The sequence below is a fragment of the Pan paniscus genome, chromosome 8, assembly GCF_029289425.2.
Source record: "Pan paniscus chromosome 8, NHGRI_mPanPan1-v2.0_pri, whole genome shotgun sequence".
Taxonomy (NCBI): domain Eukaryota; kingdom Metazoa; phylum Chordata; class Mammalia; order Primates; family Hominidae; genus Pan; species Pan paniscus.
Window position 1 is genome coordinate 139,943,022 of NC_073257.2, and position 12,941 is coordinate 139,955,962.

Genomic DNA, 12,941 nt, shown 5'->3' on the forward strand with positions numbered 1-12,941 from the left:
CTGGGCTCTGCATTGCAAAACACAGCTGCCCTGGCATCTCATGATCGGGTGGGAGGGAGGCAGAGGGAGGGGGTATAAAACCAGCCACCAACACTGAGCCCTTGAGAGGCTGACACATGATCTCAGTTCCCACCGGAGAGCCTTCAAGGTGAGAAGCTCAGGAGGGACCCCAGGGCTCCCCATAGGGCCAAGACTCACCCAAACCGGGACATGTAGGCATTTGCAATTCCCCTGGGCTGCATCAGAGATGGCCTGTGACCCGCAGCCCCGCAGCCCCGCCCAGAGCCAGGTGTAAGGAGGGGGAAGTTGTCGGTAGCCGTCATAACACAATGATGCTGCTCTCTACTAAATACCAGATGCTGTTTGTTTCATAAGACTGTTAATCCTGGAGGCTTGACCACGAGCTGTGCTGCGCAGGGGCCATTCCCTGGATATACTCTCTGACTACTGGCAGGCTTGTTCCATTCCAGAGATGTTTCTCTGGCAGATGAAGTAGATCTTTTCCCCCTTGAGGTGGGTCCTCATTCACTCGCGAAGTGACGGAGGACACCACCGGGCAGGTGCTGCGGGCGGTGCTGCAAAATGAAAGGGCTCCTGGAACATGTATTTTGGGTCATTCTTGCTTCAGAGGTCGGGAAGGTAAAGAAATGGGCCTGTCTGTAGCAATGCACCCTCTTCTGCAGACTCCACGGCAGCCTCGTCCCTGCTAGAGAAAAATGAAGATCATTGGACCAATCATAGTTTCATCACTCTTGAACGGCAGACTGGCAGTGGTGCAAATTAACCTTGTCCTTAGCGAACTGAGCAGGAAAAACACAAATTGCTGAATCCAGTGGGAAATGTCTGGGGGGGAGCACCGTCCTTGCCCTCTGGCCTGAGGGTCATTTGGAGTTAGGTGCCCAGCTCTGAAGGCTACAGGCTCAGCATAACTGGTTGATGGTCAGTTAATAAAATGTATGGGATTCGCGAATGAATGAAGAAATGAGACATTGTTGCTGTCTACATCAGAAAGCCTTGGGGCATCCTAGTCATAGTTTCAAGGCTGCTGTTCACCAGTTATGCAGCCTCAGTTTCCCCATTCAAGAGGTCGGCACACGTGAACTTGTTTCTCAGCTGTGGGAGCTGTGTGACTCCAGCTGGTGTGTGTGAGGCCTTCTGTAGTTGGGTGGGGGGATGTCATGATGCATTGCACCCACAGATCTATTTGCTTCTATTAAATTGTTCCGTGCAGGAAAAGTGCCATCAGTACTGGCCCGACCAAGGCTGCTGGACCTATGGAAACATCCGGGTGTGCGTGGAGGACTGCGTGGTTTTGGTCGACTACACCATCCGGAAGTTCTGCATACAGCCAGTAAGCATCTCTAGTTGCTGCCCTTCCAGAAAGATCATTTTCAGAGAGCATCATGCCCAGAGTTAACACCCTTCTGCATTTATGAAGTGCTTTGCTCCCAGCCCGGCACTGTCGCAGCCCTGGCTGAGAGGGTGCAGTGGCCAGGCTGTGATAGGCAGACATGCAAGAGGGCCAAGACACCAGAGGCCGGTGCACAAGGGTCTGCAGGCAGTGCTGGGGGCTCCTAATTCCTAGTGACTCCTCTGGGCCTCTCCAGGAGGAAGACCAGTCATTGGAGGGGTCTGGGGGTGAGGTCCTCCCTCAGTAGCACAGTGACATTTCACACACTGACTGGGAGGTGGGGTTTTTTTCTAACACTTTCCGAATTCTGTCTGAAACCTCGTCGTTATTTTCCACACTTGGGTTCTGCTAGTTCCACCACCCCAAAAGGTTTAAGAGAGAGATCAGTAAAAATATGTGTATGCAAAGCAGATGAAATCAAGATATAGAAGAAAGTTTAAAACCATAGAGAAAAGACAGAAGACCATTTTGTCAGGATTTAAAGATAGAGTGATTGGCATAATTAGGTCACAAAATAAGTGTCTGAGGTTCCAAGAGAAGCCACAGCAAAAAAGGAAAAGGATGAGCTGATTATTCTTATCCTATCCCCTGCTCGCATCTCTCCCAGAAATGTGCACACAGGCGCACACAGGCACCCACATGCACACGCACACACATACTCCCACACACAGGCACACACATGCACACACACCTACACACAGGCATACACATGCACACACACCCACACACAGGCACACACGTACACATACCCACACACAGGCACACACATGCACACACATACTCCCACACACATGCATGCACATGCACACCCACACACAGGCACACACATGCACACACACGTACACAACTGTACAATGCATGCACGTTCACACATTCACACATGTGCACACACACCCCCACTCACATGCACACATGCACACATTCACACATGTGCAATACACACACAGTCACATGCACACACATGCACACATGCACATTCATGCACATGCACACATGTGCACACACATGCACCCACACACGCACACAGATGCACACATGCACATTCACACGTGCACACACATACAACCACACACGCACATTCGCACACATACATCCACACACATTCACACATACACATGTGCACACGTGCACACACATTCACACATGTGCACATACACGCACATGGGTGCACACATGCACACACACCCACACACGTGCACACACATGCATACATGTGCACATTCACACGTGCGCACACACACATTCACCCACACATACATGCGCACATGTGCACACATACACATGCATACATGTGCACACACATGCACACATATCTACTTCCAAATACACTGTGTATCACCGTCCGTGATCTGGGCAAGGGAATTAAACTCATGGGCTCTGGGTCCAAAAGCTGAGAGAGGCTCTGAGGGCAGGTCTGGGAGACTCCAAAGAGCAGGCCGACTGCATCATCTGTCCTCCCAAATGTAAGACAGCTTTGCACAAGGAAGGATGTGCTGTTGGTGATTACTCAGCACCACAGGCCTGAGGTGGGACTGTCCAGGCAAGATGGGCCATGGCCTCCCTGCTTGCACGGGGGTCTGTGAGCGCACAGACCAACTTTGGGGATGTGTCTGGCTGCTTGGGCCCTGCCTGACCTGGGCATAGACGGTTGCTGCAGGCCCTGTTCTGTGGCCCCAAAAGCAGCACATGTTCAGAGTCGGCAGGGGTAAGGTCTAGGCTGTCTGGCTCAGGCAGGCCCTCTGTAGATGGGCCCCTCCCCTATGCAGCCCCAGCACAGGGGAGCCCACGGCGGCGTCCTCAGAATGAGATGCTGGGGGAGCAGGGGGAGGATTGTTTCACCCACTCTTGTCTCCCCGCGTCCCCCGCAGCAGCTCCCCGACGGCTGCAAAGCCCCCAGGCTGGTCTCACAGCTGCACTTCACCAGCTGGCCCGACTTCGGAGTGCCTTTTACCCCCATTGGGATGCTGAAGTTCCTCAAGAAAGTAAAGACGCTCAACCCCGTGCACGCTGGGCCCATCGTGGTCCACTGTAGGTACGCTGTGGGGGCCACGGGGCGGGACCCTCAAGGGCAGGCCACAGTGGGATGACTCATCCTCATGGGCAATGCCAGGGGACCAATATCAGGGTGGGCAGAGGTTTGGGCAGGGCTGATGTGAACACAAATGTCAGTGACTGAGCCAGGCCCCAAGAACCCTACAGGAGAATGTTCAGAGAGCCCCCTCTTCATCCCAGTCAATAAAACCCACCAAAGCCAGGAGGCTCCGGTTGATGGTGGGAATGGAGTTCTGGGCAGGTCTGCTTGGCCGCCCTCACCTCTCCCCGGGAATCCCAAGTCACCTCTGGGAACCAAGATGGAAACCAGAGAAAGCCCCCTGGTTTCTACAGGAAGCCCCCCAACAACACACAAGTCGTTATGGAAGAGCACACCATGCTCAGACAGGCCCCCACAGCAGAGTCTTCCAGACCACGCTGTCCTGGAGACCAGGGTCCGAGGACCAGGCTGCCCCTCGCCAGCTGCCACTTCAGCCTCGGTTTCCTCACCTGTGATGGGAAGGACAGCCTCGGCGGAGCCTGTGACTGGCATCTGGGTGGGCTTTGCACAACATGAAGAATTACTCAAATGTACAGCCAAGGCCACCCCACAACCCCCTGTCCACAGAGAGCCCCACTTGTTCCTGGCAGTGATTGGCCTCACCAGGGTATCACTTTGATTAGATACTAAGTTTCCATCTGTTACAGACAGGTTCATTCTGAGTATCGCAGCACTGCCAGGGACAAAAGCCACCTGCACGCAGTGATGCAGACGCTCTGCACCTGTCATGCAGGTGTTCAGGAGAAGCCGTCCAGGAACCCCCGAAGAACGGGCTTTCCCCAAGTCTGAGCAACACTCGCTTGCTGGGGCCAAGCAGAGGCTGGACCCCACCCCACCCACCCTCCAGTGTAGCTCATACTGGGAGGAATTTGCAGGGTCAGATAACAGTAATCTGACAGATGCCACCTCACTTAATGCCCCGAGTCAGATGACTTGGTTTGCCCAGTTTGACAGAGAGGGAGGCCGGATACCAGAGCTGTTGCATAGTTGATCTGAGGTCCCTCTGCTCCCAGGGGGACAGATCTAGGATGCCAATCACACATATAAGAAGAAGACACTGTTTGGTAAGTGAGAAAAATTCTCCGCACAGCTTAATCCGAGGCTTACTGCACCAGCTGTTAATGTGCCTCTTAGTAGAGTGTCGGTGGCTATCAGAGGACCGGCCTGAGATCACTTTACTGAGACCACAGCTCCCTCTGGTGGCCGCACTGTGGCTCTGCTCCTAATTAACCAAAAAAAAAAAAGTTGCATCCAGTGACCTGGGTGCGCAGGCCCCTTCGGGGCCTTTCATTTACTTCGGGAGGAGTGTGACTCACGACGCAGCATCTTTCTCTTTCCCCAAAGCGCGGGCGTGGGCCGGACGGGCACCTTCATTGTGATCGATGCCATGATGGCCATGATGCACGCGGAGCAGAAGGTGGATGTGTTTGAATTTGTGTCTCGAATCCGTAATCAGCGCCCTCAGATGGTTCAAACGGATGTGAGTCATGCCTTCCTCTTGCCCTGGTCTAGCTTCCCAAAGCAAACCTGATGGCTTCGCCACACAGGTGTGCAGGGCCCTGGCTCTGATGGGCATGTGGCAACCAGCCTGGGCCTGGCCTGGCTTCCCTCCCCATAGCCTTCCCTGCCCACGTGTGGGACCTCAGGGACTCCCTCGTCCTCATCTTTCCCTCGTATCCTCATGTGAGATGGGGCAATCCTACTCCCCCAAACGGTGCATGTACACAGCGCGTGGCGTGCTCACCAATGTGAGGCTCTGCTGCTACCGTTCTCCTTACTCAAGGGCATAAATGGTCATTATCCGTGGCCGGTACTCTGACTCTTGCCCCACACCTCCTTGTGTTGGCAAAAAGAGAAAAAGAAGAGAGCCGCCCCCTTTGGTCTGCCAAGCTCCACGTGGGCCAAGACTGCAGGGCAGAGTTGAGGGTGTGGGCACCCCTGGCCTCTCTGCAGATGCAGTACACGTTCATCTACCAAGCCTTACTCGAGTACTACCTCTATGGGGACACAGAGCTGGATGTGTCCTCCCTGGAGAAGCACCTGCAGACCATGCACGGCACCACCACCCACTTCGACAAGATCGGGCTGGAGGAGGAGTTCAGGGTGAGTACAGCTGACCCTCCTCTCCATCCTGGTATAAGCAGCCAAGGGCACGAGGAAAACAGGTGACCATTTAAAGGAAGCCTCTTTCAATCACTTGCCCCTTAACTGACCTCAGAAAAAGCAGGGGCAATACTTGAGCCGTGATTTACAAGGGAAGAAGGATCAGGTGGCTTTCAGAGCCTCATAGCAGCCCTGCTGGGCACACATTTCTATTTCCCAATGCTAAGGAGGCTTCCTGGGTTGGAGAGTGGTTTCCTTTGAGCAGGCGTCCTTGCCAGCAGCACTAGTCCTCGGCTGAGCAATGTGCTCAGGAGTGTCAGAGGTTTAACTGTGTCATTATATCCTTCTCTGCTGCAGAAATTGACAAATGTCCGGATCATGAAGGAGAACATGAGGACGGGCAACTTGCCGGCAAACATGAAGAAGGCCAGGGTCATCCAGATCATCCCGTGTAAGGCACCCGTGGCGTGGCTTGGGCAGGGCTGGGGCGGGGCTGGTGCCGGAGGCTTTCATCCTGGAGAAGCCATTGACCGCTTACCCCTGTGCACCAGGGTCAAAAGCAGGGTGTCCTCTGGCCTCAGGCTAAGGGCTCCTGTGTGCTGTACCAAATGTCAAGTAGAAAAGACACCTGTGAAGCACCAGCTGACCCAGACAGTCCTGCATGGGTCTCAGGCAAGCTGCTTGGGATATAAGCTTGCAGGTGCGGGAGGGCAGCCGAGGCTGATTTCAGGGGAGGGCTTCACAGAAGCTGGAGATTTGCGGCAGGCACGACTTGGGATTCCTTGTCTCCCCAAGCCTGGGCAGAGGCCCGCCTCCCCCTTACACAGAGGGGCCTGAGCCACCCAGCCGAGGCCATGCAGGTGAACTCAGCTGAGACCACCTAGGAAAAGGCTGTGGCCTTGAGGAGGACAAGAAATGGGCCCAGGGTAGAGTCAGGACACTGGTCTGCCACCCAGGTCATGGGAGAGGGAAGGAGGACCTGGCAGGTGTGGGAGGAGTGGAGGCAAAGCTGGCAAGAAGACAGGGCCACACGCAGTGGGCAGGGGAGTGGGAGTCGGGAGGCTCACCAAGTGGGAAAAAGAGAAACTTGAGAAACCCAGCCCAAAAGCAGACTCCACAGGGATCCGAGGAACTAGGGAGGGAGGTGGGAGATGCCCCGCTTGGGAGGAGGGTGTGCCTCATTATAGACGTGTCCTCGACGGAGTCACAGCTCAACAAACACCATCTGGAAACAGCTGTGAGCAGGCCTGCTGCAGCAGGGTCTCCCCGAGCACTGCAGGCGAGTAGAGCTCCCCGGGGCCCTGCCATCTTCAGACTCTGGCCCCTGGTTTTCTGGGGCCCCGGTGTCCTGCTGGCCACCTTAGATTGCTTGCCTGGCCACATTCCATTTACTCCTTCAGTGCAATATTTTTAGTGCTTGTATTTTGGTATGTATTATATCGATTCCTGAAAAATGAAAATGATAATTGGGTTGTTTTCAGAGTTTTCCTTCAAAAAGAAAAATACCCCTGAGCCACTTTAATTATCGTCTCTCATAATGTAAACTTTCCAAAGAGTTGGCTTTACCTAGTGATTTTATTAATAGGATCTATATTTTGCAAGCTTGTAGCAATGGATTAAAGTTAGCAAGGTGGGACCCTTTTTGTAATAACTAAAGGAAGATAATGCTTTGCAGATGACTTCAACCGAGTGATCCTTTCCATGAAAAGGGGTCAAGAATACACAGACTACATCAACGCATCCTTCATAGATGTACGTATGCTGGCCTGGGTTGTGTTTATGCAGATGTGTTTCCTTCACATGTGACCACAGACTTGATTAGCTTGTTTTCACAATGAGAAAGAATTGACATGTTTCCAGAAACTCAGCCATTTTTGTTAGCAGAATTACTTGCTTAAAAAAAAAGTGGCAAGGCACGATGGCTCACACCTGTAATCCCAACACTTTGGGAAGCTAAGGCGGGCAGATCACTTGGGGTCAGGAGTTTGAAACTAGCCTGGCCAATATGGCAAAACCCGTCTCTACTAAAAATACAAAAATTAGCTGGGTGTGATGGCAGGTGTCTGTAATCCCAGCTACTCGGGAAGCTGAGGCAGGAGAATTGCTTGAATCCGGGAGGCTGAGGTTGCAGTGAGCTGAGATTACACCACTGTACTCCAGCCTGGGCAACAGAGCGAGAGCGAGACCCCCTCTCAAAAAAAAAAAAAAAAAAAGTGGACTTTGGAAATAGAAGGACATAGACTCGCTGCTAAGTGATTGGCTCTTTTTTCATTCTGCTTTTAATATATAGTTATTTTTCTTTTACATATCTGTTACACACCAATTATATATCCATTGCCTCTGTGCACTTTCTCTTGTGTGATTTCTGCAATGTGTACCCATGTGGACAATACAATTATGTGTTCAGGGCACACAGAGGCTGTCTTCTTGCACAGTGGAGTTCGCAGAAGAAGGGCAAAAGGGGGAATGGCAGCCAAGTGTGTGTTCATATTGCCATTTGCAGATGAGAAAATTGTACCAGAATCCGGTGGGCTCCATGCTGATCTAGCTGAAACACACAGAAACATGTTAGAATCTAAGCCACCAGGTGCTGTTCAGGTGGCCACAGGCAACTACCAGTTCATAATACCCATTTGTTGATGACCTCAGGGGCTGACAGTGGCCGTTATGGTTTCAGATAAGCGAAATTCTTGGCCTGCTTGTCAGGTGTGTGCCTGAGTGCTCGTGCCAGCTGGGGTCTGGTGCAGACCGTGGAGGATGAGAGAGTTTTCCTCATTAGACCTTAGGCTGTCCTAAACTTAGGGAGCAGGTAATGGAGCCAGGATGGAAGGAAGTCAGACTCTAACCTCTGCGCCTCCATTTGAAGGGCTACCGACAGAAGGACTATTTCATCGCCACCCAGGGGCCACTGGCACACACGGTTGAGGACTTCTGGAGGATGATCTGGGAATGGAAATCCCACACTATCGTGATGCTGACGGAGGTGCAGGAGAGAGAGCAGGTGAGGAGTGCTGCCCAGCCCGGTCCATCCAGGGGCAGCCTGTGCACCTGAGGCACTGTCCCCGTTCATTACAAATGTCCCACCTGCCATCGCTGCAAACACATGGGCGAGACCAAGCCAGGACCACTAGGGAAGGAGAGAGATTGGAAATGAAAAAGGTTTCATTTCACCCTTTCCCTTTTTGGGAGTGAGGTTTAACCATAGCTACCCGCTGCCCTTTATCCTTAGCCTACATGTTATTTAACCTGCCCTGAAATTCTGCCATTTGGTATTGGCCAAGATCATAACCTGTTGAAGAAAAAGACATTTATTGACTTTTTTCAAGACCTGAAGACAACAGTAAACCCAAGGTTTACCAACAATGTACATCTATCTGGGTTCTCCCCCAAGACATAACTACTGCTGTGTATTTGTGTTTTTATTTCTTTGCTCTAAAAAGGAACAGCTTTATTGTGATATAATTCACCTATAATTCATGCAATTCATCTTTTTAAAGGGTACAATTCAGTGAATTGTTGTATATTCACAAAGTTGTGCAACCATCACCACTATCTAATTTGTGATCATTTTCATCAACCCAAAAGGAAACCTCGTACCGTTAACAGTCACTCCCCATTCCTTCCTTCCCCTAACCCCTGGCAACCACTAATCTGCTTCCTGACTATGGGTTTGTCTATTCTGGACATTATTATAAATGGAATCATACAGTATGTGGTCTTCTGTGATTGGGTTCTTTCACTTAGCATCATGCTTTCAAGGTTCATCTATGTTGTAGCATGAATCAGTAAATCATTATTTTTTACTGGCAAATAGTATTCGCTTGTGTGGATATACTACATTCTGCATATCCATTCATCAGTTGATGGACATTTAGGTTGCTTCCACTTTGGAGCTATTATAAATAATGCTGCTTGGCTGGGTGCGGTTGCTCACACCTGTAATCCCAGCCCTTTGGGAGTCCAAGGTGGGCAGATCACCTGAGGTCAGGAGTTCACGGCCAGCCTGGCCAACATGGCGAAACCCCGTCTCTACTAAAAATACAAAAATTAGCTGGGCATGGTGGCAGGAACCTGCAATCCCAGCTACTTGGGAGGCTGAGGCAGGGAGAATCGCTTGAACCTGGGAGGCAGAGGTTGCATTGAGCTGAGATCGCGCCATTGCACTCCAGCCTGGGGGACAGAACAAGACTCCGTCTCAAAAAAAAAAAAAAAAAAAAAAAGTTTCTTGAACATTCAGGTAGTAGTTTTTGTATGGACATGCTTTTTCACTTCCCTTGGGTATACGCCTAGGAGTGTATATACTAGGAGCGGAATTGCTAGGTCACGTCATAACTCTGTCATAAACTTACTGTTTAACATTTTTGAGGACCTGCCAGACTGTTTTCCTCAGTAGCTGCCCCATTTTACATTCCCACCAATATATAAGGTTCTAATTTCTCCACATCCTCACCAACATTGTCGTTGTCTTTTTAATTAAAGCCAACCTAGTGGATATGTTCTTTGCTTTTTTAAAAAGTCTTTTAAAATCACATCTGTTTATGCCTACAGAGACTGTTGTTTAGTTTTACTTGTGTTTGAACTTTATAGAAAGAGCATCATTACAGCATGTTGTCTTCTGAGACTTGCTTCTTCCACTCGAAATTGTGCTTTTGATATTCTATGTTGATGCTTATGCTGTGGTTCATTCGTCATCATTATTTCATTATATTCCACTGCACAAACTATATCCTGCATTAGCTCAGGTATTCCTTCTCCTGTCATGGGCACTTGAGTTGGTTTCATTTCGTTGTTTTACAAACAGTGCTACCTGTACATTCTTTTTTTAAAACTTTAAGTTCTGGAGACAAGTGCAGAATGTATAGTTTTGTTACATAGGTATACATGTGCATGGTAGTTTGCTGCACCTGTCAACCCATCATCTAGGTTTTAAGCCCTGTATGCATTAGCTATTTGTCCTAATGCTCTCCCTCCCCTCACCCTCCACCCTCCAACTGGCCCCAGTGTGTGTTGTTCCCCTCCCTGTGTCCGTGTGTTCTCCCTACCTGTATATTCTTGTACATGTTTTATGTTGCACTAGGACTAAGATGTATCAAAGAGCCAAAATGCTTCATTGAAGAGTATGTGAAAGTTTGAATTTGCAAGATAATTCCTAATTGCTTTCCAAAGTGGACATCAACAATGTATAAGAGATATCATTCATCTACATACCTAGTATGGTATTCTTAAGGTGTCCTAATTATTGTTAATTGAAAATTAACAAAATATCATTCATTGTGTAATTATTGTGTAAATACTATCTTTTTGTGGCTCTGATTTGCATCATTCTGATTCCAAGGTCAACCCCATCACTTCATATATTTGTGGATGACATATTTCCTCTTGTGTCAAATGCCTGTTCCTGCCTTTCACTGATTTTTCTATTGTTTGTCCTTTCTTATTGATTTATAGGAGCTCTTTACGTAATCTTGATACTAATTCTTTATTGGTTTTATGTATTGCAAACATCTTATTGCAATCTGTGGCCTGTCTTTTCACTCTTTTAATGATGTTTGTTGATGAAGAGAAGTGAACGTTACTGTAATCCAATGTTTGAAATTGTTGCATCGTGATTGGTTAGCTGTTTGGGCTGTTGTCTAGTAATCCTTGTGTACCTCAAAGTGAAAAGATATTTCTTCTTCCAAGAGTTTCACAGTTTTGTTTTTTACCTTAAACCTTAATCCATCTGGGTGTATTTTTATTAAGGTTCAAGGCCACGACATGTGGAAGTGCAGGGTGTACACTGCCCAGTTCTAGGAAGAACTAGGGGCACTCACATCAACCCTGGTAGGGAATGAGTCAGGGATCCAATTTCATTTTCCCCAGGTAGAAAACCAATTTTTCCAGCCCCACATATTGAAGAATCTCTCCTTTCTGCCATATGTTAAGGTTTCATATATATATGTGTCTGTTTCTAGACTCTGTTCTGTTCCCTGGGTCAACAAGCATTAATAGGCATTTATATTCATATTCATATGTTATTTTTTTTGGTCAGATGAAATACATTAACTGGTTTGAGAACAATTCTGCGTTATAAACTCAAAATCTCCAGCAGCAAATTATTTATTACCAGACTTAAATTTTTATTTTATCCCCTAAGGATAAATGCTACCAGTATTGGCCAACTGAGGGCTCAGTTACTCATGGAGAAATAACGATTGAGATAAAGAATGATACCCTTTCAGAAGCCATCAGTATACGAGACTTTCTGGTCACTCTCAATCAGGTATTGTTGAAGTAGCTCTTTAAACGCTTGTGAATTTAGTGAACCACGCCCTCCCTCTGGGTTCTGCTTGTCATTGAACCAGAATGTGGCCCTGCACCTGTCCTGTTCCTTCACCTAGTCCCATTGGCTATGAATGGCCAATGGGTTTCAGAGACAGTGGCAGGCCTCCTGTACAATTCCCATCTCCCTGGCCGCCTACCTCCCATTTATCTCTCAGGAGAATTATATTCGCCATTAGCTGGGGGAGGAAGAACAAAGGGGACTAATGAAGCCACAGGGGCCTCTCTGGGGCCCTCCTCCAGGTGCCTTCTCAGAGCCCCCCAACTGTCCCCATTTCCACTGGGTCCTTGGTTCTGCTCATCCTCTCTCCTTGGCAAAGAATGAGAACTCGGGGTCAGCCATAGGTAGGATGACTCACTTGCACAGAGGACTTGATGCTGAGCTCCAAACAGTCAGTATCACGTAATGCACCTGCCACTGTCTCCTCCATGCCAGCCACAGAGCCACCCCGGCTACCAGACTCAGATGCTGCTCATTTGAGCTCTGAAGGGAAATGCAGGGCCCTGGTTTCTTGAGAAAGTGATTCCCTTCTCTCCAGCAGAGCTGCCAAGGATCCCGTAGGGGTTGGGCGGTCCTCACAGGGATCCAGGGGATGTCCTCTGGACGGCTCGCTCCCCCTTGCAGAAGGAAGCACAGCCAGCCACCTGCCTTCTTCTTTAGGGCAAGCAGGTTTCAGCCTTCTCCTTCAGGCTGCCTTGGTGGGGATGTTGGCAGCACAGAAGGCTCAGGGAGGGCTCCCAGCCTTGGCCAATCCCTGAGAGGGCAGATGGGGCTGGGGCCTGTTCCCCGGCAGGCAGGCGACGCTGAGACCCCCTCTCCTCCCTGCAGCCCCAGGCCCGCCAGGAGGAGCAGGTCCGAGTAGTGCGCCAGTTTCACTTCCACGGCTGGCCTGAGATCGGGATTCCCGCCGAGGGCAAAGGCATGATTGACCTCATCGCAGCCGTGCAGAAGCAGCAGCAGCAGACAGGCAACCACCCCATCACCGTGCACTGCAGGTGAGCCCCCAGCCCGAA

At 49.9% G+C, this 12,941-nt stretch overlaps 1 protein-coding gene across 9 annotated transcripts in view; it reads left to right on the forward strand.

The window, feature by feature from the left end:
- PTPRE (protein tyrosine phosphatase receptor type E) overlaps positions 1-12,941 on the forward strand; it is a 179,385-nt gene that overhangs the window by 158,331 nt on the left and 8,113 nt on the right. For all 9 annotated transcript variants that reach the window (XM_034931704.3, XM_034931705.3, XM_055093478.2 and 6 more), the window contains 9 exons: positions 1,232-1,351; positions 3,280-3,443; positions 4,848-4,983; positions 5,457-5,606; positions 5,964-6,057; positions 7,282-7,358; positions 8,473-8,607; positions 11,743-11,868; positions 12,757-12,923. In XM_034931704.3, coding sequence (XP_034787595.1) covers positions 1,232-1,351; positions 3,280-3,443; positions 4,848-4,983; positions 5,457-5,606; positions 5,964-6,057; positions 7,282-7,358; positions 8,473-8,607; positions 11,743-11,868; positions 12,757-12,923 — 1,169 coding nt within the window. The remainder of the gene's footprint in view (positions 1-1,231; positions 1,352-3,279; positions 3,444-4,847; positions 4,984-5,456; positions 5,607-5,963; positions 6,058-7,281; positions 7,359-8,472; positions 8,608-11,742; positions 11,869-12,756; positions 12,924-12,941) is intronic.